Consider the following 25623-nt stretch of genomic DNA (forward strand, 5'->3'; position numbering starts at 1 on the left):
TAGAGTATCAGAGGGGTAGCCGTGTTAGTCTGGATCTGTAAAAAGCAACAGAGAATCCTGTGGCACCTTTAAGACTAACAGATGTATTGGAGCATAAGCTTTCGTCTGACGACGTGGGCATTCACCCACGAAAGCTTATGCTCCAATACATCTGTTAGTCTTAAAGGTGCCACAGGACTCTCTGTTGCTTTTTACAAAGTACAGTAACTCCTCACTTAACGTTGTAGTTATGTTCCTGAAAAATGCGACTAAGTGAAATGATGTTAAGTGAATCCAATTTCCTCATAAGAATTAATATAAATAGGAGGGGTTAGGTTCCAGGGAAATTTTTTTCACCAGACAAAAAAATATATATTATATAGACACACACACAGTATACATTTTAAACAAACAATTTAATACTGTTCACAGCTATGATGATTGTGAAGCTTGGTTGAGATGGTGAAGTTAGAGGGTGGAAGAGGGTGGGATATTTCCCAGGGAATGTCTTGTTGCTAAATCAGTGGTTCTCAAACTTTTGTACTGGTGACCCCTTTCACATAGCAAGCCTCTGAGTGCGACCCCCCCATATAAATTAAAAATACTTTTTTATATATTTAACACCATTATAAATGCTGGAGGCAAAGCAGGGTTTGGGGTGGAGGCTGACAGCTTGCAACCCCCCAAGTAATAACCTCGTGACCCCCTGAGGGGTCCCGACCCCCAGATTGAGAACCCCTGTGCTAAATGATGAACTAGCACTCAGCTGAGCCCTCAAGGGTTAACACGTTGTTAATGTAGCCTCACACTCTACAAGGCAGCAGGAATGGAGGGGAGGGGAGACAGAGAAAGACAGAGACAGACACACACCTTGTGTGTGGGAGAGAGTGTGAAATGCACACTGCCCCTGTAAGTAAGCTGACCCACTCTTAAGTGCATTGTCTTTTTAAGTGGATCAGGAAGTTGAGACAGCAACTGCTGCCCCAGGCTCTCCGTCTCTCTCCCTCCATGTCCCCACCCTGCTCTATATGGAGAAGATGGGGTAAGTGGGATGTAGGAGTGGGGGGGGACGGGACACCCTGACATTAGCCCCCCTCCACAGCAAGCAGGAGGCTCGGGGAGCAGCTCCAAGGCAGAGGGCAGGAGCAGCACATGGCAGTGGGGGGAGGGACACAGCTTAACTGCAGGCAGCTGCTGCACAGGGAACTTAGGGGAGCGGGGAGCCGATAGGGGGGCTGCCGGTCCACCCTGGTTCCAAGTCCCCACCAGCTCGCTGAAAGGGGCTGCTCTTCCTGCAAGCGGTGGACAAAGCAGGCGGCTGCCAAACGAAGTTAGAAGGGAGCATTGCACAACTTTAAACGAGCATGTTCCCTAATTGATCAGCAACGAAACAACGTTAACTGGGATGACTTTAAGTGAGGAGTTACTGTAAAACACTTTACAAATGTCTAGGTATATTACATCTACACAGTTGTCTTTGATCAATAAGCTTGTAATCTCAAGTAAACACCTCTTGTAAAGGAAAAACAGAAACCCCCCATATACTGTTGAGCATAAAGTTAATCACAGTATTAAACAAAAATTACACTGTACCCTGAACACAACAGCCTGTGAACTGCAAAAACTGTGCATCTCCACAGCAAACCATTTTCTCCATCACATGGATTAGCATAGAAAGATGGGAATGCATGCAGGATACCAGCTGCACTTACTTCTAATCTGTGCTTCCTAATATCATAGATCTCATTGGCTTTAAATGATGCCATACACTTGTCCACGTACACTGAACTTTGTAGACAGGGTGGATGACAAGACGGCTCTGAATTAATGGTTTCTTTAGTGCGTGTGACATTAATTGCTCTGTTTCTTCCTTGAGAAGGGCATAAAAATCTTTGAGTGCTGACTCGACACCAGAAGATTTAGAAGATGATTAAACTTTCCTTTCAAAGCTTTGTCCTAGTTTATGATGATGTTAAAAGGGCAGCTTCTTGTTTAATACAATAAATGAAAACACTAAAGGGGTGTTTTAAGAAGGTTACAGATGTGGCAGGGGAAAACATTGGGTCCTTGATCCTGCAATTGACTGTGCCTACATGAACCCCTGGAACGTCACATTGAAGTCAGTGGGGCTTCACATAGGCACAAGCAGTTGCAGCATCAGGGCCTAAAATAATTCACTCCCTGATGCTCTAGAATTCAAGTAAATACTGCAGCTAACTTTCAGCATAACAATCATTTGCTATCTCCTAAAAAGGCCTCTTCTAGAACAAAGGTTACTGTATGTCAAATCACTGTTTGTCTACTATTCAGCTTCTTACAAAACTAAATTCACCTTCCAAAATGATATATAAAGAATGTTATGCATCAGCAGTGTCTTAATCCTGAGAAATTTACAAATCCAAGTTTTTTTTTAAATAGGAGATCTTAGCCTGATTTTGCCATAAAATTCAGCATCTTTTAAGACACTTTGCATCCTTACACAGTATACTGTAATCTCATTTTAAGAGAATGATTATCTCTATGAATGTTCACAATTATTCATACATTTTTATTGTCATTCTGCTGTTCTCAAAACTAGATGTAAATGAGGGTGTGGGGTGTTTTCCTTAATGGAGGCACTGAAAAATTGAAGAATGCAGAGTGATTATCATTGCCTAGTTACGCATGGAGAGGCACTAAATCCACCCACAGGATTAAAAATACAAACAAAAACAAAGAAAGGCCCAACAATCAAGCACCTATTATATATTACAGGCAAAAATTTTCAAAAGCACTTAGTAACCGGTTTTCAAAAGTGACCTAGGCACTCAGAAGCCAATGTCTCACTGAAAGTCAATGGCACTTTGGCTCCTAAGTCACTTAGGTTCTTTTGAAAATTTCACCCATTTCTAAGTACTTATCAGGCCCAACATTTTATTATCTAAGGCAGTGGTTCCCAAACTTTTTACCTCATGACCCTTCCTTACCTCTGCCCATGCCCCCCCGCACTCCCCAAGCCGCGGTTGGAGCCGGGGCCAGGAGAGGGGCCACAGTTGGGATGGGGAGCTGAGGTTGGGAACCAGAGGGTGAGGCCAGGGATGCCGCTGGGGGGTGGGTCTGTAGCCGGAAGCAGAGCCAGAGCTGGGAGTGGAGTCACGGCTGGGAGCTGGGGTTGGAGCAGAGCAGGGCTAAACAGTCCTCCATGCCTTTCTGGGGGTGAGGCGCACATACAGTTTGGGGACTATTGATCTAAGGGTATGCCTACACTGCAATTAGACACTTCAGAGCTGTTTAACTGCGATGTAGACATTTGGGTTCAGGCTGGAGCCCGAGCTCTAGGACCCTGCAAGGTGGGAGGGTCCTGAACGTCTACACCAACCCCTTGAGCCCAAGTCAGCTGGCATAGGTCAGCTATGGGTTTTTATTGTAGGGTAGAGACACCATAATGAGCTTAGACAACAGTCTGAATTCCCCAGAGCTGGATCCTGTAATCATGCCCCTCTAAAGTTGAAAGGGCTTGGTGGTTACTTTCACAAGTGTGATCTGGTTGCAGGGTCAGGGCCATAATCATAAATCTTCTATTAATCCTGATGTGATTGTGTCTATTAGAGTTAATGTCTTGCCCATAAAAAGTACTTTCGACATTTGGAAAGCAGGACTGACTTTGCAGTACTGACGCTATGGGAGAACAAGCCGGCTCTATTTGGTTTTAATTTCTGAAAACATCCCTCTCTCATACATCTGATCTAAGATACGTAACCCCGTGGTTCACCAACATTTAAAACTCTCCAAAAGTCATTGGATTAAATTCTGTGTTGTTTGCAATGAATGTAATTAATGATGGAAAAGGGCTCAATTTCTTTCATTGTGTCCCAAACACAAAGCACTCTTTTTAAAGATGGCTGAGATTATTTAAATGAGACATGACTAATTCCTTCATCGTGGGTAATTTAGAAATATTTACACTGCCACGTTCTTCTTGTTCAATCAACGAATGCAGCATTTGGCTCTTGGACAGTTACCACTTGCAGCAAGAAGGGATAACACTCTCCATGCCCTATCCACTCAGAAACTACATTTAATAAGTCTTCTACCGGCATCTGCCCAAACAGCACTAGATTCCTTCCCTCCAGATTTTCTGGCACTCCTTTAACGCTGATGTTATTTCCTTGGACATGATTGTCTGTAGCTCCCTTTCACTCTGCACTGTTTACATCAGCCATTTAGGGTGGTGATCCCATCAGATTTCTCATTGGATCCTGTTCCCACCATGGTCATCTCCAGCTGATGATGCCACTTCCCCACTTCTGTGTGGTTTTTATTGCTCTTTTTTCACCCCCTTCAAACAAACCAACCAATTTGGAGGCAGTGACTGAATCTAATTTAACGGATTAGATGCAGCTCAAGTCTGAGAAAACTAAACACAATGCCTGTGATTTAACTTTGTTCACATGGCACCAAAACTGTTTCCATGTCTGTAAGTAGCGACTATAAGTAGCCACTGGGGATCAATAACCTTCAAGATGCTCTAGGAATCAAATTGTTGAGCGTGCCTGAACCATGAAGAATTATGTGAATTCTCATTAATGACTAAGCACGGAAGGTCTGAGCAATGGTAACAATATTACTCTTTCAGGATACTTAAAACTCATTTTCCGGGTTTTTTTGTTTTTTTTTTCTTTAACTTCAGGGACTGTTTGTTTCTAGTTAAATAGATGCTTTTTTTTTTAAGCATGGATTTAAAAAGGAACATTGAGCTGTTTAGGGAGGCAGGCAATTCCTTGCTCGTCATGACTAACTGACTTTGTTTACTCTTCTATTTGGTGTTAAAAATCAATAATTTAATTTTTTAAGATTTCCTCAAACACAACAAAATCTAGTTACAATGAAGTGATTAAGATTTAAGCCCACAGATCTAAAACACTACTCATCATTTCAATTGTATTAAAGTCAAGTCTAAGAGCACTAGTGTTACATTTGAAAGGGGGATTTCAGTACTCAAGAATGATAATAGCACCTAAAATTTGGCACAGTGCTGGCAAGCATAACGCAAGTCTCTCTCTACAACTCTAGTAATACACATTCATCCTGACCTTCCCCACCCTAGCTATTCTGGTCTCTACTAACCAGAGTGAATGGACCCTTTTGCCAAATTATATTGTGATTTTACAATGTGGACAAACATCAGATAAAGACCAAATTCATTTCACTTCTGACCCAGGCTAGATTTGAGCTCAGGTCTCTGGAGATGAAACTGCATTAATAGTCTTACTGATATTTGCACAAACAGTACTACTTTGTCAGTGATAGTCCACCTTGACAAAGCAACCCTGGACTTCTGAGCACATGCACTTTTTTCTTCTTTTAAGTTCATATGGTTTTAGGGTAGCTGCTGTTGGCTACAGGAAAGAACATAAGAACGGCCATACCGGGTCAGACCAATGATCCAGCTAGCCCAGTATCCTGTCTTATGACAGTGGCCAATGCCAGGTGCTTCAGAGGGAATGAACAGAACAGGCAATCAACGAATGATTTAACCCTCTGTTGTCCAACGAGCCATCTCCTGTTGTCCACTCCCAAGCTTCTGGCAATACAAGACTCTCAAGTTTTTAAATTAAAAACACTACCAGTTCAAAATGAGGTAAAGCTGTTAAAGACTCTTTCGTCCTACAACCTGTATTTTCCTATTTATATCTGATAATTGACTTTACAGTAAGGGGCAGTTGAAATGTGCATCTCGCTATCAAATATATTGCTTCCTTAAATTGGGGAGTTGAAATGCTATTGACTTTCCTGTAGCACTTGGACCTTCCCCTTTCAATGAAATGGTTATGAACTTTCCCAATTGATTTTTGTCCTTTATTTGGCAAATGGAGCTTGCTTCCTCATTGCCTTGTGCTCCCCATTTGGTTTACTTCTTAGTATCAGCAGCAGCAATAGAGTATGAATCAACTGTTTACTGCAACGCAGGAGGAGGAGCTTACCTTGCTTTTGATGCATTCAAGTAGTTTTTTAACTAATTCTCTGCAGCTATACAGAGCCTTTAGCTACAGAATTTCAAGGCACTTTACAGTTAGAAACTCCAAGCTACAGAACACGCTTGTGAACTAAGTATTATCCCCATTCTGAAGACAGGGACGCTCAGGGAAGTTAAGTAGCTTGTTCAAGGCCAGTGTTATTCTGGGAGTCTTTGCTGTAATAAACATTCCTTCAATCACATAACAAGGAAAGTAATAAATATCCCATTGCATCACTGACTGTATAGTGCACATTGAGTGCTACTTCTAAACAGACTAAATTACGCTGTAGTATTACGGAAAAGGAGTGACGTGTTCTATCAGTGGTATATGCAGGTGCTGTGCTGGACAGACACTAATTACCCAAAGCCCTTTCAACGTAAGATGGGACAGATAGCAGGGAATTCTCTGTTAGGGCCCTGAGAACTCAAACCCTGGGGTGCAGATCTGGAGAGGAAGTGTTAGCCTCATGGCAGGTTGTGTGGCCCTCCCTTTTTGCCCTGGCTCATGAAGAAATTGGCACTGGTTAGGGCTAGGTGTGGAACTGGACTTGCCTTCACTACTGGCTGAATCGGTGCCACTGCAATTGATGCAGCAGCGTCGATTTAGTGGGTCTGGTGAAAATGCGGTAAGTCGATGGGAGAGCACTCTCCCATCAACATAGTGCGGTGTAGACACCGCTGTAAGTCGATCTAAGCTACGTCGATTTAAGTTACATAACTTAACTAGTGTAAGTTAAATCAACTTACAGCGTTGGTATAGACCAGGCCTCTGGGACCACGTGTAAGGTCAGTTAATCAGCCGCATTTATGTTGCTGCTGGATATTGGAATTATCTGAAGGAACTGAGGGGGTCTGTTTATTTTAGCATATTTAAAAAAACTATCAAGGGCATCCAGCGCATTGTACAGACACTCCAATGGGAGCACTACACTGACACATTACTACACTCTGTAAATCTACATCGATAAGGTGTATGGGATGCAGAGTTCCCTCTTGTAGGATACCTGCAAGAACCACTGATTCAAACCACCAACTGGAATGCACACGCTTTTTTTCCAAACGTTTTTCCTTTATGGGGCTGAGGTTTTAACTATGACACTTACCGTTCCTACCAATGGATACAGGAATCCAGCACCTACACTGGCCCTGATGTCTCGGATAGGCAAGATAAAGCCTGTAGGCACGCCTTTCTTCTCTGGGTCATGAGACAACGACAGGTGAGTTTTAGCCATGCAAATAGGCAGATTCCCAAATCCCTGGGGAAACAAGAAGGAGAAAAAAATTATCATTTGTAAAGTGCAAAAATAAAACTTTCATCTATGTAATCTGCTTGGTTCTGCCATTCTTTGGATTAACAGACCAACTCATCTCTCAGTAACTGCTTTTCCTACAACCTGAGAGATACAGAACTGATTTGACAGTATCACCTTTCCTCTTCTCTCCAGTCACTAAGGAAAAAACAAACGTTATCATGGCCAGATCCAATCAGAGAAGAGGTTAATGCTTTTGTAGGAATCCAATATGTAACTGAGCGTTTTTGTGTTGTTTTTTTTAAATTAATTTTGATTTTAACAGTTCAAAATTAAAGTTCTCAGCCCATCTGAAGTCTTTAGATTATCTGATCAATATAATTGCAGGGTGTGAGGAACCAGCAATTACACGGCTATGATATGAATGGTCTGTAGAATATAAAGGGATATGTAAGAAATATGAAAAGGGAGCAGCCATACAAATAATTTCACAAAAGAATGTTCTCCAAAAGAGAAGTCATTCAAAACATGCCAGACACGGAGAAAACACCTAGCATCTGAACAGCACTCAGCTTCCAAACCCTTTACAGACATTAACTCTCATAGCCTAGCTGCAAGGGATGGAATTATCACCAATGCCCTATTACAGAAGGAGAAAGAGAGACCAGCTAGGATAGTGACATGACTTAAAATATCGGGGGAGGCAGTGTTTCAATCTGGGTAAGTTCCTATCCAGAACACCCCCCTTTTCCCAGTAGCTGTGCCCAATGGCTCCAGTCTGTAGGTGCATGGTTTGATTAGCACTGACACAGCTCTTCACATATGGAATTCACATTTTAAAAACACAACCGTTTAGTGCAGATGTTTTAAAGGGGAAAGACAATGAGCAACAGTGACCTGGAGAACTCACCTGCTTAGTGTACACTACAACTTTCTGCTCTGCCTCTGGAGATAGCTCAATGTCCTCTGCCCCATAAATCTGCTGTGCAATAATTCTGATCTTCTCTACAACTGGGAGCTAGAAAAGAGAAACAAGTCAATGATGGCCAGTCTATCAAGGGCTGTCACATCACAGCAGCTCTTTAGTCCTGTAATATGTCAAGGGATGCGCAACCTGCAGCTATTACAACAATTTCTATTTGCAGATCTATAGAGCTCTACAATAATTTGAGGGTTTTCAAAACAGGTTTCACTTAATCACATTACAGCGGTTTCTTTTGACAGTAGGACAAACAAGACTCATTTATTGTCACCAGAAGCAAGAAAATATGTGTAAACATTTTTTAAGCTGAGCTTACATGTTAACCATCCAACCTGGTTACAACAGTGAAACACTTACGGGAGGGGGGGAGGGGAAGGTATCTTTTGAAAGTCCAAAGCACTTCTAGGTACTCAGGGAAACAAACAGCATGTAAGAGAGGATAAGGAAGGAAAAGCTTGTCTTTCTCACCAACAGAAGTTGGTCCAGTAAAAGATATTACCTCACACACCTTGTCTCTCTGCTATAGAGGAAGTCAGACATGTTCAAGCCAGAACCTGGTGGTTAGCGTTTGACACCAGATTTGGAGAGACTGACTGGAAGATGTATAAGCCAGGCTCATGGACCATTTAGTAACTCTCACTGGAGCACTGTGAAACTTTAGCATGAATATCTGGCACTGGCTTTCAATAAAAGAACCAAACTTTGGCACATCAGTCATGTTTTTCCAAAAGTGATGAGTGATTTTGTTGCCCAACTCAAGACAGCTTAAGAGGCATGATTTTCATGGGGTTGCTACTTGGCATTTTCTGATAATCAGACCCCTTTAAAGGTGTGTCCGGCTGGGCACGCGAAAAACTGGGGTCAGTGCAGCACCCACTCGCCCACAACAAAGTGGGGGGAGGGACATGTGTACTTTAAATATGAAATTATCATCACATCAGTGTTTCTGGGGTGGCTCTCCAGTGTGTGTGTGTAAGCATGTCCCCTTACCTTTTCCTTCCTTCTTTCACTTTGTCCCCCATGCCCATGACATACTGACATCCAGGAAGCTACCCTCCTTTTGGCTGAAGAATGCATGGGTCTCTCCTTGGCTAGTAAGTCATTAATTGCAATGCAAAGCATCAAGGGGAAAATGGGAAATGAAGGATTAAAAGCAAGTAGAACATGGAGATGTCCTCCATATTCTTAGAAGAGATGCAGAAAACTCCAGAATGAGGAAGGTGTGGACGGAAACTGAACTACAAGAGCACATTACATCTGTAACAATCTTAGAGTTACTTGAAACATCCATCAACTCTATTTATAAACCACGTTTCCAGTTACTTGCAGTATTTTTAACGTATCACTTAGCTTCCACGTATTTAGAACAGATGAGTTTCAATCCTTGTGAGACATTAAATGATTATTTGATTACTCTGTGGACTCGAGACAATAGAGTTCAAATCAAATTCGTCCTTGGATATAAAATAAATTGATCACGTATTTGTTCTGTGGTCGGGCAAGCAGATTTCACTGAGTTCCACCCCATGCAAAGCAAGAGGCACATTCTGAAGTTCTAAGAAAGATCATAAGTGGAGCAAAACACCTCTCCAGGTCTCTTCATTTCAGTCTATGGCCTGGAAAATGCATCTCAGTCTGAGGAGTAAACACCCCCAGTGCCCTGATCCATGGTTGCCTACGGTAGACGGGCTTCACACTCTGAGTTCCACTCAGTTGTCCAAAACGCAAGGAAAGAGACTTTACAATTCACTGCCCAGACTCAAAAGATCTAGGATCCAAGGGAAGTCTCAGATTTTAGGGTGATCTTCAGCTACTTAGAGCAGTTGTTTTCAACCTTTTTACATTTGCACATCCCGAAAAAAAATTCAAATGGAGGTGCGGACCCCTTTGGAAATCTTAGTCATAGTATGCGGACCCCCAGGGGTCCACAGACCACAGGTTGAAAACCACTGACTTAAGAGCAAATAAATCTAGGCAACTCCAACAAATGGATACAATGCACTTCCGTGAAGTATCCCAGACCACAAAGCATGTCTGTAATTCTAATCCGTAATGTCCTCAAACATTTTTGTTAAAGTCACATAAGCTCTCCCTGGGGTCAATGCATGTTCTCACCTCCACATTGTAGAGAAACTTGAAGTTACTCGGTTCCTGCGAGGCTCTCTGAACGGCCCGAGCCAGAGCAACAGCTCCTTTCCCCCCCTCTGCCCAGTGAGTGCACTTCACCGCATCATACGCCCCAGCTTCTTTTGCTAGTTGAATGACCAGTTGCAGCTCAGCCTCTGTATCAGATCTGTAAAGATGACAATGTATACACATGTAGTACTCAGACGATTTGTCTGTTTTAAACATACAGCATATATCTTTCCCTCCAAAATATCCTAAAATGCTGAACAAAGCAATCCTAGAAACCAGCAGACCCTCTGTAACAGTCAGGAGAGATTTTCACATAGGCCTCCACTATCTCTGTGAAGGAAGCCAGTCCACAGCACAGCCAGCTCTCTCCCCAACTCCTGCAGTCTATACAGAAATCTATGACCGACAGAGCAGCATCCTGTATTTTCAGCTGTTCCTGTCCTATATAGAGGTCAGTGTCACCAGCATAATTCTCGTGCTAGGACGCAAGAGACTACCATGAAAGCGAATACCATTGTTGGTCTATGGATGGAGATTGGATGGATATAATGCACGTCTCTTAGATGCAAAAAATGATATTGGGCTACATATCATAAACTATTCACTTAGGGCGGCAAATCCTTAGCTGATTACTCAGTTTCAGACTGGCTACTATCTGCAACTGGAATCAATTTAATACCAGTTCAAAGCTTTGTTGCTTGTATAAAAAGGGACAATAGCTACAACATAGACTATTATGTACTTAATCTTCAGGACACCAGAAGCATCTTCCGATCACAATCATTTGGCTGGCAAGAATGAAAATTATTGGCTCAATAATCAACAATCCTATTTTATCAAGATTAAAACTAGGGAAAAGAATTTAAGAGACTGACAAAGGAGCTCTCTTAGTAATATTTATCAGACAATTTTGTTCAATGCAAGATATTAGTTGGTATTAGTTTATACATTAGTTGTATAGAAAGCAAGAAAAAGGTTTCAGAATACTGGCACTTCACACTTGTGGAATGGCTGCAAACACAGCTCTGACTACTAGTCTCACTTACTTGAAAGCATTGACAGCCACTACTACGGGAGTGCCAAAGGTCCGGGCATTCTGGATTTGTTTGCCTAAGTTACTACAACCTAGTGCCAAGAGCTGAAGATTCTGTAACGATAAAAGTGAGAAAAGAGATTTGTGAGGAGCAGTGAAACTTCGACCAGGAATCTATGACTTTAATGGCAGATGGAACTAATAATGATAAAGGAATGACCATTTCTAACCAGAACAATGAAATCAAAGAATTATTACTAGCTTAACAGCTTAAGATATCTTCAGTTAGTTTCAGCTGCCAACCAAAGGTGGAAGGAATCAAGTCTCTGAAGTCCTTGATTTCCTTTTAATCCATTCCCTGCATAAGCAGAGACAGAAGCTCAATAACTCCTACAGTAAAGCCTCATTTTCATCCATGACACATTCTTGTGAAGTGTTGAATGTCATTAACACTGAATTTCGTGACACTTTGAAGTTTGTTTTAACTGCTTTGGGTTTATGCATCTTTACATTTGCAGTGTTTCAGGTTATCAGCATGGGATGCTGGCCATTTGATTACTAGTTGTGCAAAGGGGAATTCACATAGAAGTTCCACAAGCGAAGACGTGAGCCTCAGTATTACACAGGGGCCATGCTAATTAGCCAAGTATACAAATGCATCCATGTAGAGTTATGACTTTAACCTATTTCCCTCCCACACTTGCAAAAACAATATTCCTCTGATGCTAAGAAAGTCTGTGAAAGGAGTAATTACACAGAAACCCTGAATATTTGAAGTGACAGTGTTTCAGCAAGGCAATTAATCTATACACAGCTCCAGCACTGAAGGGGTCATAGGCAGCAGAATGGATATTACCATGAAAAAAAAAAAAAATCGAGCACTTGGACAATTACGTGAGCTCAGGAGAAACCAAAAGCTCTGAACACTGACGAGGTCAATTATGATAACTGCTTGAGAGGGCACAGCCAAACTGTCATTATAAAAATGAAACATTACAGGCTAAGATACAAAATACTCTGACAGCAGCAGAAGTGATGCACACTAGTTATTGGTCATGCATTGCAGGACAATTAAAGCAGCTGGTTAGCCAATGGCAACAATTGGATTTATAATGATCAGAATTACCTCTTCAATGTATTCCTTTGGTAAGGGTACCCCAGCAGTGACCTGCAAGAAACCCAAGAGACTCCTATGAATGCTAGCAATTTGCACTGAGTTGTATCTCATTCCAGGTTAAGAATTAGACCCTAATCTGCAGTCGCCTTTCTTCATAACACTTGCTCATCTTTTTTTTAATACAAGGATATTGCAGAGATAACATATCCCGGATGTGACAGAGATGTCCTAGAGTGCAGAGACTTCATTACAATAATAAAACAAGCAGGGCATGCATCTCTAATGTACCAAACAAAATCATGTACAGTCTTCAGGGATACATTATTAACTTTTACTACTGACAGTCTCAAAACAAAACATGCACACGACAGATTGTCCAAAGAGCCAGTGGCACATACAAGAGCTCGTTAGTAAAAGGATATACAACTCTACAGTCCAGGCTGGAAAAACAACACCCAAACGTGATTCACTTTGCTAACAACCATTTTAGCTTCTCAGACCTGGGAAGGCTCCAGGGCGGAGATGAAGCCTACAGGGGATAATGGACTGGGGAAAAGTCTATGCGGGAGCAGCAGGAGACACAGGTGGAAGGCAGAAAGGACCAAGAGGGGAGGAGGCAGGCGAGGGCTGACAACTGCAAAATTCTAGATTCGCTACCAATGTGGGTGGAGGTTTCCAGTTCCTAGGAGAACTTTGCTTTGAGAGCTCTTTGGGACAAAGGCTTCATCGCCATACCACAGGGAGAGCACGTACCACAGTGTTATTTGGTAGCGTCCGCAGAAACCATACGGGCAAACAAGACAGTGTAACAGGGATTTGGCCACCAGAGGGAGCCACAGCTGCCAGATTGCTTCACCAAATCAAGTGGTGAGTAGTCTATGGAAGGCCAGAAAACAAAGCCTGACAGAAGGCTTCTCTATTGGAAGTAATTGCAAAAGTGCCTCTCCGCTCAGCACCCGCTGAGGCAGCTGAGTTGTTCTGGAACAGCAGGGCTTAAAAACCCCCACAGAATCAAGTTTGCAAGAGTCAGATACAAAACAAAGTGTGGATTAATGAGCCAGACATATCCCCTGGGGTGAAATCCTGGCCGCAGTGAAATCCATGGAAGTCAGGATCTTAGCCCGCTTTTACCTCTAGCTACACTCAGAACTTCAAAAGGATTCATTTATAACAAGAACTGTCCCTTGGGCTTACAGAAAGCATTGCCTAGTACTCACAGTGGGTCCTCCTCCATGCATTTTCAGAGCTCTGACAGTGGCAACCAACACAACCACGTGGGGCCGGAGGCCAGAATACCGGCACTTAATGTTGAAAAACTTTTCCATGCCAATGTCTGCTCCGAAACCTGCTTCTGTTACTGTAGACGGAATAAAGAGTGCATTAAAATGGTGGGCAGAGTTGTGTTTTTTTTTCTGTGTTTTTTGTTTTTGTTTTTTTTTTTAAGTCTCTTTTCCAAGAGGAAAGACAGCAATAAATTTACCAACAAAGCCTTCCTGACCCACGAGCTTCAGTGCAATTTTATCTGCCAGGACAGATGAGTTGCCATGTGCGATGTTGGCAAAAGGTCCAGCATGAACGAACACTGGAGTCCCCTGGAAGAGAGAGAGGGCAGGAAAACACAAAAAAGAGAAAATTCAGTTACCTTCTGAAACTTTGCAAGGCTAAGGACCACAGCATTTGAGGTTGAGAAAAATACACTTGTGGCAAACAGCAGTTCTTAAAGCCTTCTGATCAAACGTTCATTCCCAGTAGTAAGAATCTGAAGCAAACAGGATTTTAATAATCTGCAGAAGTGTAGATATTAATCTTCCCAGGAAAGAGATGGCTAAATTTATAACAATACTTGGCACTTCTATAGCACCTTCCGTCTGAGGCGCTCAAAACGTTTCACAAACATTATATCGTCCAAGTATTACAGACAGGAAAATTCAGGCAGAGAGAGATTAAGGCCCACCTTTTTAAAGGTATTTAGGTGCTGCTGAGCTCAGGTAAATTCTTACATTTTCCAAACAAAATAACAGTGCAGATTTATTCTGCTCAGGGCTGGGAGACAGAAAGGGTAATGCAGTCTAGTGACTGAAGCAAAGGTCTGGCAAAGGGGACTCCTGGGTTCTAATCCCAGCTGCGCTGCTGACTTGCTGCATGACCTTGGCAAGTCACTAAGGCCCAGATCTGTCGATGGGATTTAGGCTCCTAAGTACCTAATTCCTTTCCGAAACTGATTTAGGCTCCAAAAAAATCTGGGCCTCAGATCATGCAGCATGCTAATCACAGAGCTGGGATTAGAACCCAATGGTATGTCTACATTGCAATTAAAACCCCGTGGCTGGCCAGTGCCAGTTGACTCGGGCTTGCAGGACTTGGCTTAAGGGGCTGTTTAACTGCAGTGTAGATGTTCGGGCTCAGGGTGGAGCCCGGGCTCTAGGACCCTGCAAAGTAGGAGGGTCCCAGCGCTCAGGCTGTAGCCCAAACCCAAATGTCTACACTGCAATTAAACAGTCTGCGAGCCCAAGCCCTGCGAACCTGAGTCAACTGGCACTGGCCAGCCGCAGGCGTCTAATTGCAGCGTAGACATACCTCAGGAATCCCCATTCCCAGACCAGTGCGTTAGTCACTAGACTGGGCTGCATCTTCTATCTCCCAGCTCCAAGCAGCATAAATCTGCACTAGTTTTTGTTTAGAAAATGTAGGAGTTGAACCTCGCAAGTAGAGAATGCACCATCATGGAGGCTCCTGGTCTCTGGGGGTATGTCTATACTGCAGCTGGGAGCAAGCCTCCCAGCCTCGGTCATGCTAGTGCGCTAAAAATACCTGTGTAGCTATAGTGGCTCAGACTGGAGCTTGGGCTCTTACGTCCCATCACCACAAGTCTATGGACTTGGGCTCCCAGACGCAATGCAGACACACTCTAGGTACATGTGCATGTGGGTGTAAAGAGGTTGTGTAGGTAAAGGGGAAGAGTGGTAAGGAAATGACTCTTTCTGGGTGATTCAGGCACCATGGTGACTGGCTCTAGTTACGTCCTCTCCAGCCCTCCTCACGCAGAGAGGTTACTTACCAGTAACTGGAGCTTCTTCAAGATGCGTGGCCCCTATCTTTATTCCATCACGGGTTAAACTTGTGCACCATGCACCTGGAGAATTTGAAAGCGGTGTCCGTTGGCCCACGCATGCGCCTTGGCTCACCTCGTGCCTCCAACTGAGGGGATAAAGGCTCTAGAGGAGGTGTCGGTGGCATAGACGGCATATTGGAGAGCGGTCTTCGCTACCACTTTTCCTTCGTCTATCAATGCCTGAAAACAAGCTCTGTCCTGTTGTGGAAGACTGTCAGTGAACTCCGCCAACTTGGAGCAGTTCAAAAAGTCATATTTGGCCAGTAGTGCCTGATAGCCAACTATCTTCAACTGGCGGCTAGATGACAGAAAGACCTTTCTCTCCAGTAGGTATAGATATACCTTCTTTGTCAACAGGGGTAGATTGGGGATGTTGCTGTCTAGCCCTTTCGGAAGCTGCTTGGACTACCAAAGAATTGGGAGAGGAGTGAGAAAACAAAAACTCAGACTCTTTGGCTGGCACATAATAGCGTTTTTCAGCCCTCTTGGGGGTGCGAGCGCAGGTAGTGGGTGTGTGCCAAACAACCCTAGCTGACTCCATTATAGTCTCATTAACGGGGAGCGCTATTTTGTTGGATCCAGATGGGTAGAGGATGTCCAGGAGTTTGTGCTGGAATTCCTGAACCTCATCCCCAGGATAATCCTCTTCCAAGATAATCCTGGAACTGCCTGAACTCATCGGGGAGCAGGAGACATAGAGGTTACTGCTTCCTCTGGAGATGATGATGGCAGGCTTGCTGGCTCTGGCGGAACCGCCGAATCTGGTGTCTTGCTCTTCCTCTTCGGAAGAATCCAATGGGGGGGGGGATCTGAGTGCCTCCTTCCAGGGGAGGAAAGGAGCAACTCTCTAGCAGACCTCACTGACTTTGCGGGGGGGTGCCCGGTTCCAGGGCCCCCAATATAGCCAATAGGAAGGGTTGAAAGGGTGACGTGCATGCTACCATGTCACAGGGTGCCAGTGGCTCAGAGCTAAATGCGGAAGTTGGTCCCAAGGTGGTATAAGTGTTTTGGGTGGCGGAGGAGATGTAGGGTAAGGAAATGAAGGCTCCTCTGGATTGGTGTCTCCCGATGAGACGAAAACGGATTCCTGTTCTAGAGGCGGTGGTGCTGGAGGGAAGTTGCATCTCGAGGAAGGACCTGGCGATAAACTTCTTCAAGCCGTCAACATCTCTGGAAAGGAATGGGTCTGAGGAGGGGATTCCAGAGTTCACGGGACCCAGCTCTCCCTTGATTGAGAGGGATTGTCTCTCTGTCCAGACTATCAGAGTCGGAGAGGGTGCTGACAACGACAGTGCTGGGATAGTCAGTGAACAGTCTTTGATGGTGCTGACGGATCCAGGGGTTTGGGAGGTGCCGATGGCAGTACCGACGGATCAGTACCAATGGAGCTTGATGTTTATGGGCTTTCTTGTCAAGCCTCTGGGACTTAGGACACACTAAGTTCTCTTGGGCTAAAGTGTTGGGCTTACTCAGAGCCAAGTTTGACTTCTTTGAAGTGTATTTTGAGGAAGACTTAGTCTCACACATATCCTGAGAAGATCCCACTAGGGGCTTCTATGGAGGCAGATTCTCCGGCACCAGTGTAGCATTTAGCAGCAGGAGGTTCACTCCTTGCTGAGTCAGACCAATGTACAGGGAGGTTCCCTGGCCTGGGTCTGACTGAGGGCTCATGGCTGTTTCCATAAGGTATTTTTGGAGGTGGAGTTCCCACCCTTCTTGGGTATGGATGGGAAAGGAGTGGCAGATACTGAACCTGATTGCAATGTGGTGTTGGTGGTCATCGCTGATCAAGAAGATCGTGGGCAACAAGTGCAGAGTGTGAAGCCTGGAGTCCTGGGACAGTCCAATCCCAGTACAGGGTATGAGGGGGTTCCCCAATGATTAATCTAACACTAGAACTATGAAAACACTAAAACTACGAACTAAACTATTTACCAAGCTAAATCATATTTTAAGGGACGAGACTGACGCTACGGACGCAAAGCAGTTCCGACCCAGACCAGGTGGTGATGAGAAGGAACTGGAGAGGCGATCGGTCCACCCTGCCATGCCTTTTATTCTCTCGATCCAAGGCACGAGGTGAGCCAGGGCACATGCACGGACCAATGGACATGACTTTCAAATTCCCCAGCTCCAAGCACATGCGTAACCCACAGTGGAATACAACAGGACCCATCACTTGAAGAAGAATGCTCAGTTATTTATTTACTCAAACTGAGGATGGGGATGGGCGGGGTAAAATGTAGCAAGTGGATGGGGGTGAGAGAAAACATACAGATAAATCATCATCATCTTGCACTCTACTCAGTGGTGAAAGGAGATAGAAACTGAGAGGGGGGGCTCTCGGTGTACCAGCTAAGGAGGAGGGGGAGGTGCAGGGGACACTGCTACTTCCTTGATCCCTGCCAGGGAAAGAAAAGGGAGCTCCCCATTGCTTTCAGCAAAGGAGAGGAAGCTGCACTTCCTCGATCCCCTTTCTCTAGCCCCCCTTGCTCCACCATAACAACTAGCAGGTATTCAGATGGAACATGGGGTCATAGGCCTCACATCTGCTCCTCTCCCCCGCAAACCACAGCCCGCTTTATAAAAATCCTGCTGAAGAAACTTGAGTCAAGCATGGGGAGGAGGGAAGAGATCGAGTCACTGGGAGTAGGCATGAGAGTTCCTTCCAGCAGCCCCAAAGCACATGGGGACAAACGCCCTTCCCGTGGACAAAATCTCCTCCCTTTAAATTACAAAACAAAACAAAACAAAAAACCCGGAAACACTTTGCATCCCCCAACTGCTGCTTGAAAGAACGAACGGGAGAGGCAGATCCATTTTTACAGGCATCAAAAGAAATTAAAGCTTTGCAATTAAATCAGCTTTTCCCAGGCTTCATTTTGAATTTACCAGTCTAGCGAATGTACATACAGAAGCGGTCAATGAAGGAGTGTTCTGCTCACCTCTAACGTCTGCATGAGGTTTGGCTTAACTGCATCTTTCATTAAGACAGCCAGCGCACCAGTCACTCCCTAAGGGAACAAAGGAGAACAGAACATCAATTCCCAAGGTCTACTAAGGCTGCGTTCGTATCATTCTGAAATTCCTAGTCAACACCCAGGCTCTTCCTCCATCACGGTGATCCTTCAAAGAATAGAGCTAGCAGCACTTACTGATGTACCAGTTTCATGATTCAGTGTGGCTCACTGAAGAATGCTACACGCGCTGGTCATGAAACAGGGGGGAGATCGCTGCAGTATGAATAAGACACTCACGTGGAAACAGTGTATTGTGCTAACTGCCTCAGCTTTCAATAGCAGCATTATTTCCTTTCATTTCATGGTATCTAATCCCATTGAAGGATTAAAAAAAAAAAATCTCAATGTCTTCACTGTATTTTTTTTTTTTTCATTTTAGTATCTAAATTTATATTTACGGGTCTCAGAACTAATGCATCCAACTGCCACATTCTGGCCAGGTCTGTCTGGCAGAAACAATTTTTTAAAGTGAATTTTGGTGCTTGTGAGAAGTGCCCAATTGTCCTCACTGGAGACTGAAGTCCTCTATTTATCCACGGAATAGGCTCAGCATGGGCAGCAGTAGCTCACCGTTCCATCCTGGAGCCTCAATGCTTCTGATGCCTGCAAAGGGGGAGTGAGTGATCTTATCTTCATGCACATTATTCCCCATCTACTAGAGCAGGGGTGGGCAAACTTTTTGGCCCGAGGGCCACATCTGGGGGGAGGGGGGAGAAATTGCATGCAGGGCCATGAATGTAGGGCTGTGGCAGGAGGTGCGGGGTGCAGGAAGGGGCTCAGGGCAAGGGGTTGAGGTGCAGGAAGTGTGCAGGGTATGGCAGGGGGCTCAGGGCAGGGGGTTGGGGTGCAGGAGGGGTGCGAGGTGCGGCAGGGGGCTCAGGGCAGAGGTTCGGGGTGTGGGCTCCAGCCTGGTGCCACTTACCTTGAGCAGCTCGGGGTGGCAGCGGTGAGGCAGGCTCCCTGCCTGCCCTGACCCTGCTTCCGGAAGTGGCCGGCACCACATCCCTGCAGCCCCTCGGAAGGGGGTGGGTCGGAGGCAGAAGGCTCCGAGCACTGCCCTCGCCTGCGGGTACCTCCCCCGAAGCTCCCCTTGGCCGCAGTTCTCCATTCCCAGCCAATGGGAGCTGCGGGAGGCGGTGCCTGCAGGCGAGGGCAGCATGCAGAGCCCTCTGCCCCCCCACTTCCCCAGGGCCCACAGGTGCCAGCCGCTTCTGGGAGCAGCACGGGGCTGGCAATCCCGTGGGCTGGATCCAAAGCCCTGACGGGCCGGATCCAGCTCGTGGCTGTAGGTTGCCCACCTCTGTATTAGAGTCATTGGAGAGGGCGCTTTTGTGACTGACACCAGTCCACTAGGAACTGAACTGAGACAACTACACAGCCCTGGCAGTAACAATTTTAAGTCACTACCACCAACGACTGGATTTGAACAAGTGAACTAAGATCCACCATCAGTCCCCTGAACCTTCCGGGCTCTTTCACTGAGACAATTTTATTCTCAGCTGGATTATAGTATTCAATTATACACAAGGAGAATTTGCAATTATTAAAAAAAAAACACAACATACTGGTTCATTTAATTCCTGTTTCAATCTCACTCTGAGAGGTTTTGTTTGCATTTAATAGATTAATTTTAATTTTACCCAGCTCCAGAAGAAAATAATGAAAAACTGCAAAACAATATTAATGATACTGGACTGCTATATAATTCAGTGAACCCTTCAACAGTTCTAAGTATTCTTCCAAACCCCTCAACTGTCTTTATATCCTACAAGGAACTTGTAGCCATTAAGTTTTGCTCCAAAATTTCTTCCTAACTTTCTCAGACTTCCAGACAGAACAGTGATATCACTGCTGCTGTCTATGCCATGTCTGAAGGGCCTGGGCAGACAAGGCTTTCATTGAGTCAGCTAGAGAGTTTTGCCTGTGTAAGGACTACGGAGGGGCATGGGGGGGGGAGGGGACTTTACTGCATTAGCTTGTGAGACTGAGGCTGCCAAATGTATGAGAAAACACTCGAATGGCCAAGAGAAGCAGTGAGTTAGATTTGATGAGATCCCCCTACTCTGCAACAATTAGGTAAAGTACAATTATAATTCAAGACTGATTTTACCCAAACTCCAACCAGTATTAAAGCACCTCCCTGACAAAGCGCTGTCTGCCTGTGTAACAAGAATGTCTGCCTCCCCTCCCTGAGGTTCTGAGCTAGCCAGGCCTGTTTAACTGGGAAGGTCTTAGGGGCAGGAGTTGAGATTTGAAAAGCTGATTAGTGGATTTGTCACACTGCTCCCATTCCTTTCAATGGATACTGTATGGCTAAATGCCCTAGTGGGCTTTGAAAGCCTCAACCAGGGCATTTTCAATAAAAGGCCCCCAGTTTTGGAACTTAGGCCTGGTCTACACTGGGGGGTGGGGGGGTGTCGATGTAAGATATGTGACATATCTTATTCCGACTTACCTCCCATCCTCACGGCATGGGATCGACGGCCGCGGCTCCCCCGTTGACTCCGCTACCGCTGCTCGCTGCGGTGGAGTTCCGGAATCGATGGGGAGCGCGTTCGGAGATCGATATATCACGTCTTAACGAGACGCGATATATCGATTCCAGATAAATCGATCGCTACCCGCCGATATGGTGAGTAGTCTGGACGTACCCTTAGCTTAATTGTTCATCTGCAGAGCCCAAATCTGCTGAATTTTTGGTCACCCTGCAAAGTGACTATTCCACCAAGATTTAAAGTGGGGCAGGATGGGTGGGAGAAGCCTTAGTATTGAGATATTTGTGACAGTTTCTAGTTTGGGATATTGGCCCAGTGGGTGGATTTTTTTATTGGTACATTTCATACGGGGGCCCAGTTTTCTGAAAGGGCTCACTCCAAACAAGGTGAAATAAACACAAACATTTCCGAGCATCTCACTGTTGTGCTGATTGTTGTCTTCGGCAAACGAGGCTTTTGAAAGATATTGTGCCAAATTCAGCAATGACTATGTAGGCTCAGGTGGGCGTCAAAGGGACAGTGTTAGGCAATGGACAGCGAGTGTTCTTTTTAGTGGGAAATAGTGGACTTATTTTTATTTTTATTTTTTTCATAAGGCTGTTTTTTGGAGACCCTGTACTCACTTACAAATGGCTGCATTTTTGTAGGATTCACCTGAATCATAGCATTTTTTGCCATTGCATATTTCCCCATTAATTCTTAGGGCTGAAGCCTCATCTTGACATACAGGAGATATCACTCACACACACACACACTCTCTCTCTCTCCCCCTCCGCCCCCCAGGATGAAATTTGAGCCTCATTGAAGTCAAAACTCAAATTGAAGTGAATGAGATCAGGATTTCATCCTAGTTTTCAATAGCCTACAATCCCTCCTATGTGGAACCATCTTCTTATTGTTTTACATCAGAGGACTTTTACTTGCAACAGGGAGAGTTTTACATTTAGGGTTGTAGCGATTATATGGCTCTCTTACAAGATCATCTGTAGTCACTGGCTCTCCTTTCTTGCTAGAGGCTACCACCATTTTGCCCAATCGTCTTCTCATATCCGCTAGTCCATCAGTGAGTGCCAAGACTGCCATAATTTCACTTGCCACCGTGATGTCAAACTGGGCCTGTAAAAGACCCAAAAAAACCAAACAAACAAACAAACAAAAAGAGGAAGTAAAAAAAAAAGTGTCAGGGCTGCTAAGCAGAAATTTTAGCTGCATTGAATTCTTGGAAATATATTTTTGTCATTTTAAAAGAAACAGATCGATAGTATCACAACTAAGAGTGCTTAAAGTTCACAGTGTTTAATTAGGATTTTTCTGCAATTTAAAGAAAAATGCACAGGCACCACATTATTCTACTAATATCATATGAAAATGTATTTCTCTAGGCACACAAGCTAGTTAGTAATTTAGCATCAGAAATCAAGTACAAAGTTTCATGCTAGAATGTATTTTAAAGAGCAATCTAAGTAATTGGTCTCAATGCTGCAGCATGTGAAGAAACTCTAGTAGTCTCTATAAGAAAGAGTCCCTGGAACAGCAGTAAATGGTTATTGCTGCCCTAAATACAATATATTTCCGCATGGTTTTGGTTTTAGGTCTCCACTAATCATTCCAGTCCACCATGAAACCAACATTCAGGAAAGGACTTTTTTGGTGACCAAACTTTAAAACCAAATGCAGGAGGGTTTGGGGTGGGAATTTTAACACTGCTAGGGGCTCTGCTTCAAATCCTCTCACCTTCATTTGAACAGGGAGACGGCACAATACATGTTTAATTCCTAGGGGAAAAAACGCTCAGAGAGGTGAACATTACAATTTTATTCAGGGACTGTTTTTCTCTTGCATGCTTCTCAAAGGGTTAAATGGCGGAAGAGACAGGAACCAGTTACCGTTCGCGTGAAGCCTTTCTCTGTTGGAGACTGTCCAATAGTGATCTTCCTCAGGAACCTGTCATTTGTGTCCATCACTGCAGAGGGGGATTGCAGAGAGTAAAAAAGAAACCACCACATTAAGCTAATAAGCGTGATTTCAAACTTTGAACTATCCATGCTGTCGCTCAGAACATTGACATCACCACTAGAGAAGGGGTTGTGATGAAAAGGACGATACTCTTTTTAAACTAAAATACTACTACTACTAAATACACATAACGCTTAAACCCATAGATCTTAAAGCCCTTTTACAAGTTATTACTATATAATATTTGTATTATGGTAGCACCTAGAGGTTACAACCGAGATCAGGGGCCCACTGAATTAGGTGCTGTGCAAACACATAGTAAGAGAGGATCCCCTGCCTATATAGCTTACAATTTACACACAGAAAACAAAGGGAAGAGCAGTATTATAATCAAATATTAATAAAATCTAGCTCTTACATCGTGCTTTTCATCCCTACATCTCAAAACATTTACAAAGGAGGTCAGTAGAGTCCCCATTTTACACAGGGGAAACTGAGGCATGGAGAGGCAAAGTGACTTGTCCATGGTCACCCAGCAAGCCAGTGGCAGAGCCAGGAACAGACATTCAAGTCTCCTGACTACTGGTCCAGTGTTCTATCCACTAGGCAACACTGCTGCCCCATTTTACAGGTGGAAACTGAAGCAGAGAAAGCTAAAGTGATTTGCCCAAGGTTGCACAAAGACTGTGTGGCAGAGCTAGGAATCAAATCCACAATCAAAGTCACAGCCCAGTCCCTTAGCCACAAGACCATCCCTCCTCTTTAAAGGTAGCTTGACATTATCCCTCTGGCTGTCTCATCCCCATTAGGCAACAACAAGAGATTGGGAAAATACTAATGGATGAGAGAGAGAAATAAGAACCCACAAAGAACTGCGTAAAGAAACGCTCAGACACTACAGTTTTAGTATCGGACAGTTCTTTTTTTCTGCATTTTGTAATAGAACTGGGTGTGAGAAATATTCATTCAAATATTCGCTACAGACATCTAATTTCCAGCCAACTGCTTGTAAGTTTAAATGCTTCACAGTATATTGCCAATTATGTTAGTGCCATTAAGTTCTGAGAGCCAGATATGAGAACACATTTTATTCCCCATTGCTGAGAGATATAGGATAACCTCTGGATTCAAATCAAAGAAATCAAAATGAATCAGTCCAATAACTAACTTTTGGTTTGCTTTTGCTAGTAAAATTCTAACCAGCCTGCTGCACAGACCAAAGGGATCATATTTTTAAAGCATTAAGAAAGCACGAACCTCAGTCTGTTGCTGACTACTCAGCTATATTTGCGAAGTGCATTCCTACAATACATCCCAAAGGACTCTACTCCTGACTACAGAGGTTTGGACCGCAAACATGAATTTGGACGCAACTTGGGATCTTTAATCACACTGGTTTTAGAAACATCTCCTATAGAATGGGCATGGATTTGTGAGGTAGGAGGTCCTGAATTTTCATCTTAGCTCCATTGTTCTGCCTTTCTATTTCAATTTCCCCCACCTGTAAAATAAGGACAGTCAGCTACTGCCACTGAAGTTGGGCTAATGGTTATTTCCAGTGAACTCACGGGGTAGAGGAAGGGTGCAATATCTGTATAGGGATTTGAAGATGTAAAGTGCTATATAAAAGGGGCAGTGTCGCCTACTGAATAGAGCACCAGACTGGAATTCAGGATACCTGGATTCTATTCCCAGTTCTGCCACTGGCCTGCTGGGAGACTTTGGTCAAGTCATTTCACTTCTTCGTGCCTCAGTTTCCCCATCTGTAAAATAGGAATGAGGATACTGACCTCCTTTGTAAAGCACTTTGAGATGTATGGATGAAAAGTGCTACAGAACAGCTAGGTATTGTTATGTAAATGCTAAGTATGATTATTTTGGGGGATTGAACCAGTGAGCGATTTAAAATTTATTTAAAATTTTGTAAAGCCTTTGTAAAAACTAAATTGAAAATTTGTAATGCAATCTTAATATAAAGTTTATAAGAAAACAACTTATAAATGCATTTTTTAAAAACCTGTCGCTATTGGTAGGGTACCTTATTTGTAGATTACATAACTGCCATAGGTAAAAAACCAAAACACTAAAAATTAAATCAGCAAACAAGCACATAGCTCTACTCACACACACTCGATTGACTTCAAATGACTTGTGTGCTTAAAGTTAAGCAAGTGAATAAAGTGTTTACAACATCAGGGTCTACATTTGTATTTTTATTCAAAACTTTGAGTGGTGTATAATGTTTGTGAACATAAAGCAAAATTGCTTCAGTGTGAAAAAATGAAAAGTCAATTTAGACTTTCAATACATTGATGCTGTCAAATTTTGGTATATAGATAGGCCAATTTAAAAAAAAAATAGGCTCCTAAATCCATATTTAGGCACCTGAGTGTTGGATTTAAAAACAAAAACAAATAATTAACTTATTCAAAGCATTTCAGCTTTCTTAGGACTTATGGAAGTTCAATACCTCAGAAAATAGGGTAGGTTGCAAATATAGCACAGGATGTTTGCTTGTCAATTTTGTGATTGAATTTGTACTGTT

At 43.8% G+C, this 25623-nt stretch overlaps 1 protein-coding gene across 1 annotated transcript in view; it reads right to left on the bottom strand.

Annotated features, from left to right (window-relative positions):
* The window catches only part of MTHFD1 (methylenetetrahydrofolate dehydrogenase, cyclohydrolase and formyltetrahydrofolate synthetase 1), a 70100-nt gene that overhangs the window by 3355 nt on the left and 41122 nt on the right, over nt 1-25623 (bottom strand). The window contains exons 17-26 of the mRNA XM_065593759.1: nt 23009-23085; nt 22098-22238; nt 18553-18621; nt 13976-14087; nt 13713-13852; nt 12505-12546; nt 11392-11492; nt 10325-10502; nt 8138-8245; nt 7081-7233 (exon numbers count right to left, since the gene is read on the bottom strand). Coding sequence (XP_065449831.1) covers nt 7081-7233; nt 8138-8245; nt 10325-10502; nt 11392-11492; nt 12505-12546; nt 13713-13852; nt 13976-14087; nt 18553-18621; nt 22098-22238; nt 23009-23085 — 1121 coding nt within the window. The remainder of the gene's footprint in view (nt 1-7080; nt 7234-8137; nt 8246-10324; nt 10503-11391; nt 11493-12504; nt 12547-13712; nt 13853-13975; nt 14088-18552; nt 18622-22097; nt 22239-23008; nt 23086-25623) is intronic.

Source organism: Chrysemys picta, chromosome 4 (assembly GCF_011386835.1).
Source record: "Chrysemys picta bellii isolate R12L10 chromosome 4, ASM1138683v2, whole genome shotgun sequence".
In the NCBI taxonomy this organism is placed as follows: domain Eukaryota; kingdom Metazoa; phylum Chordata; order Testudines; family Emydidae; genus Chrysemys; species Chrysemys picta.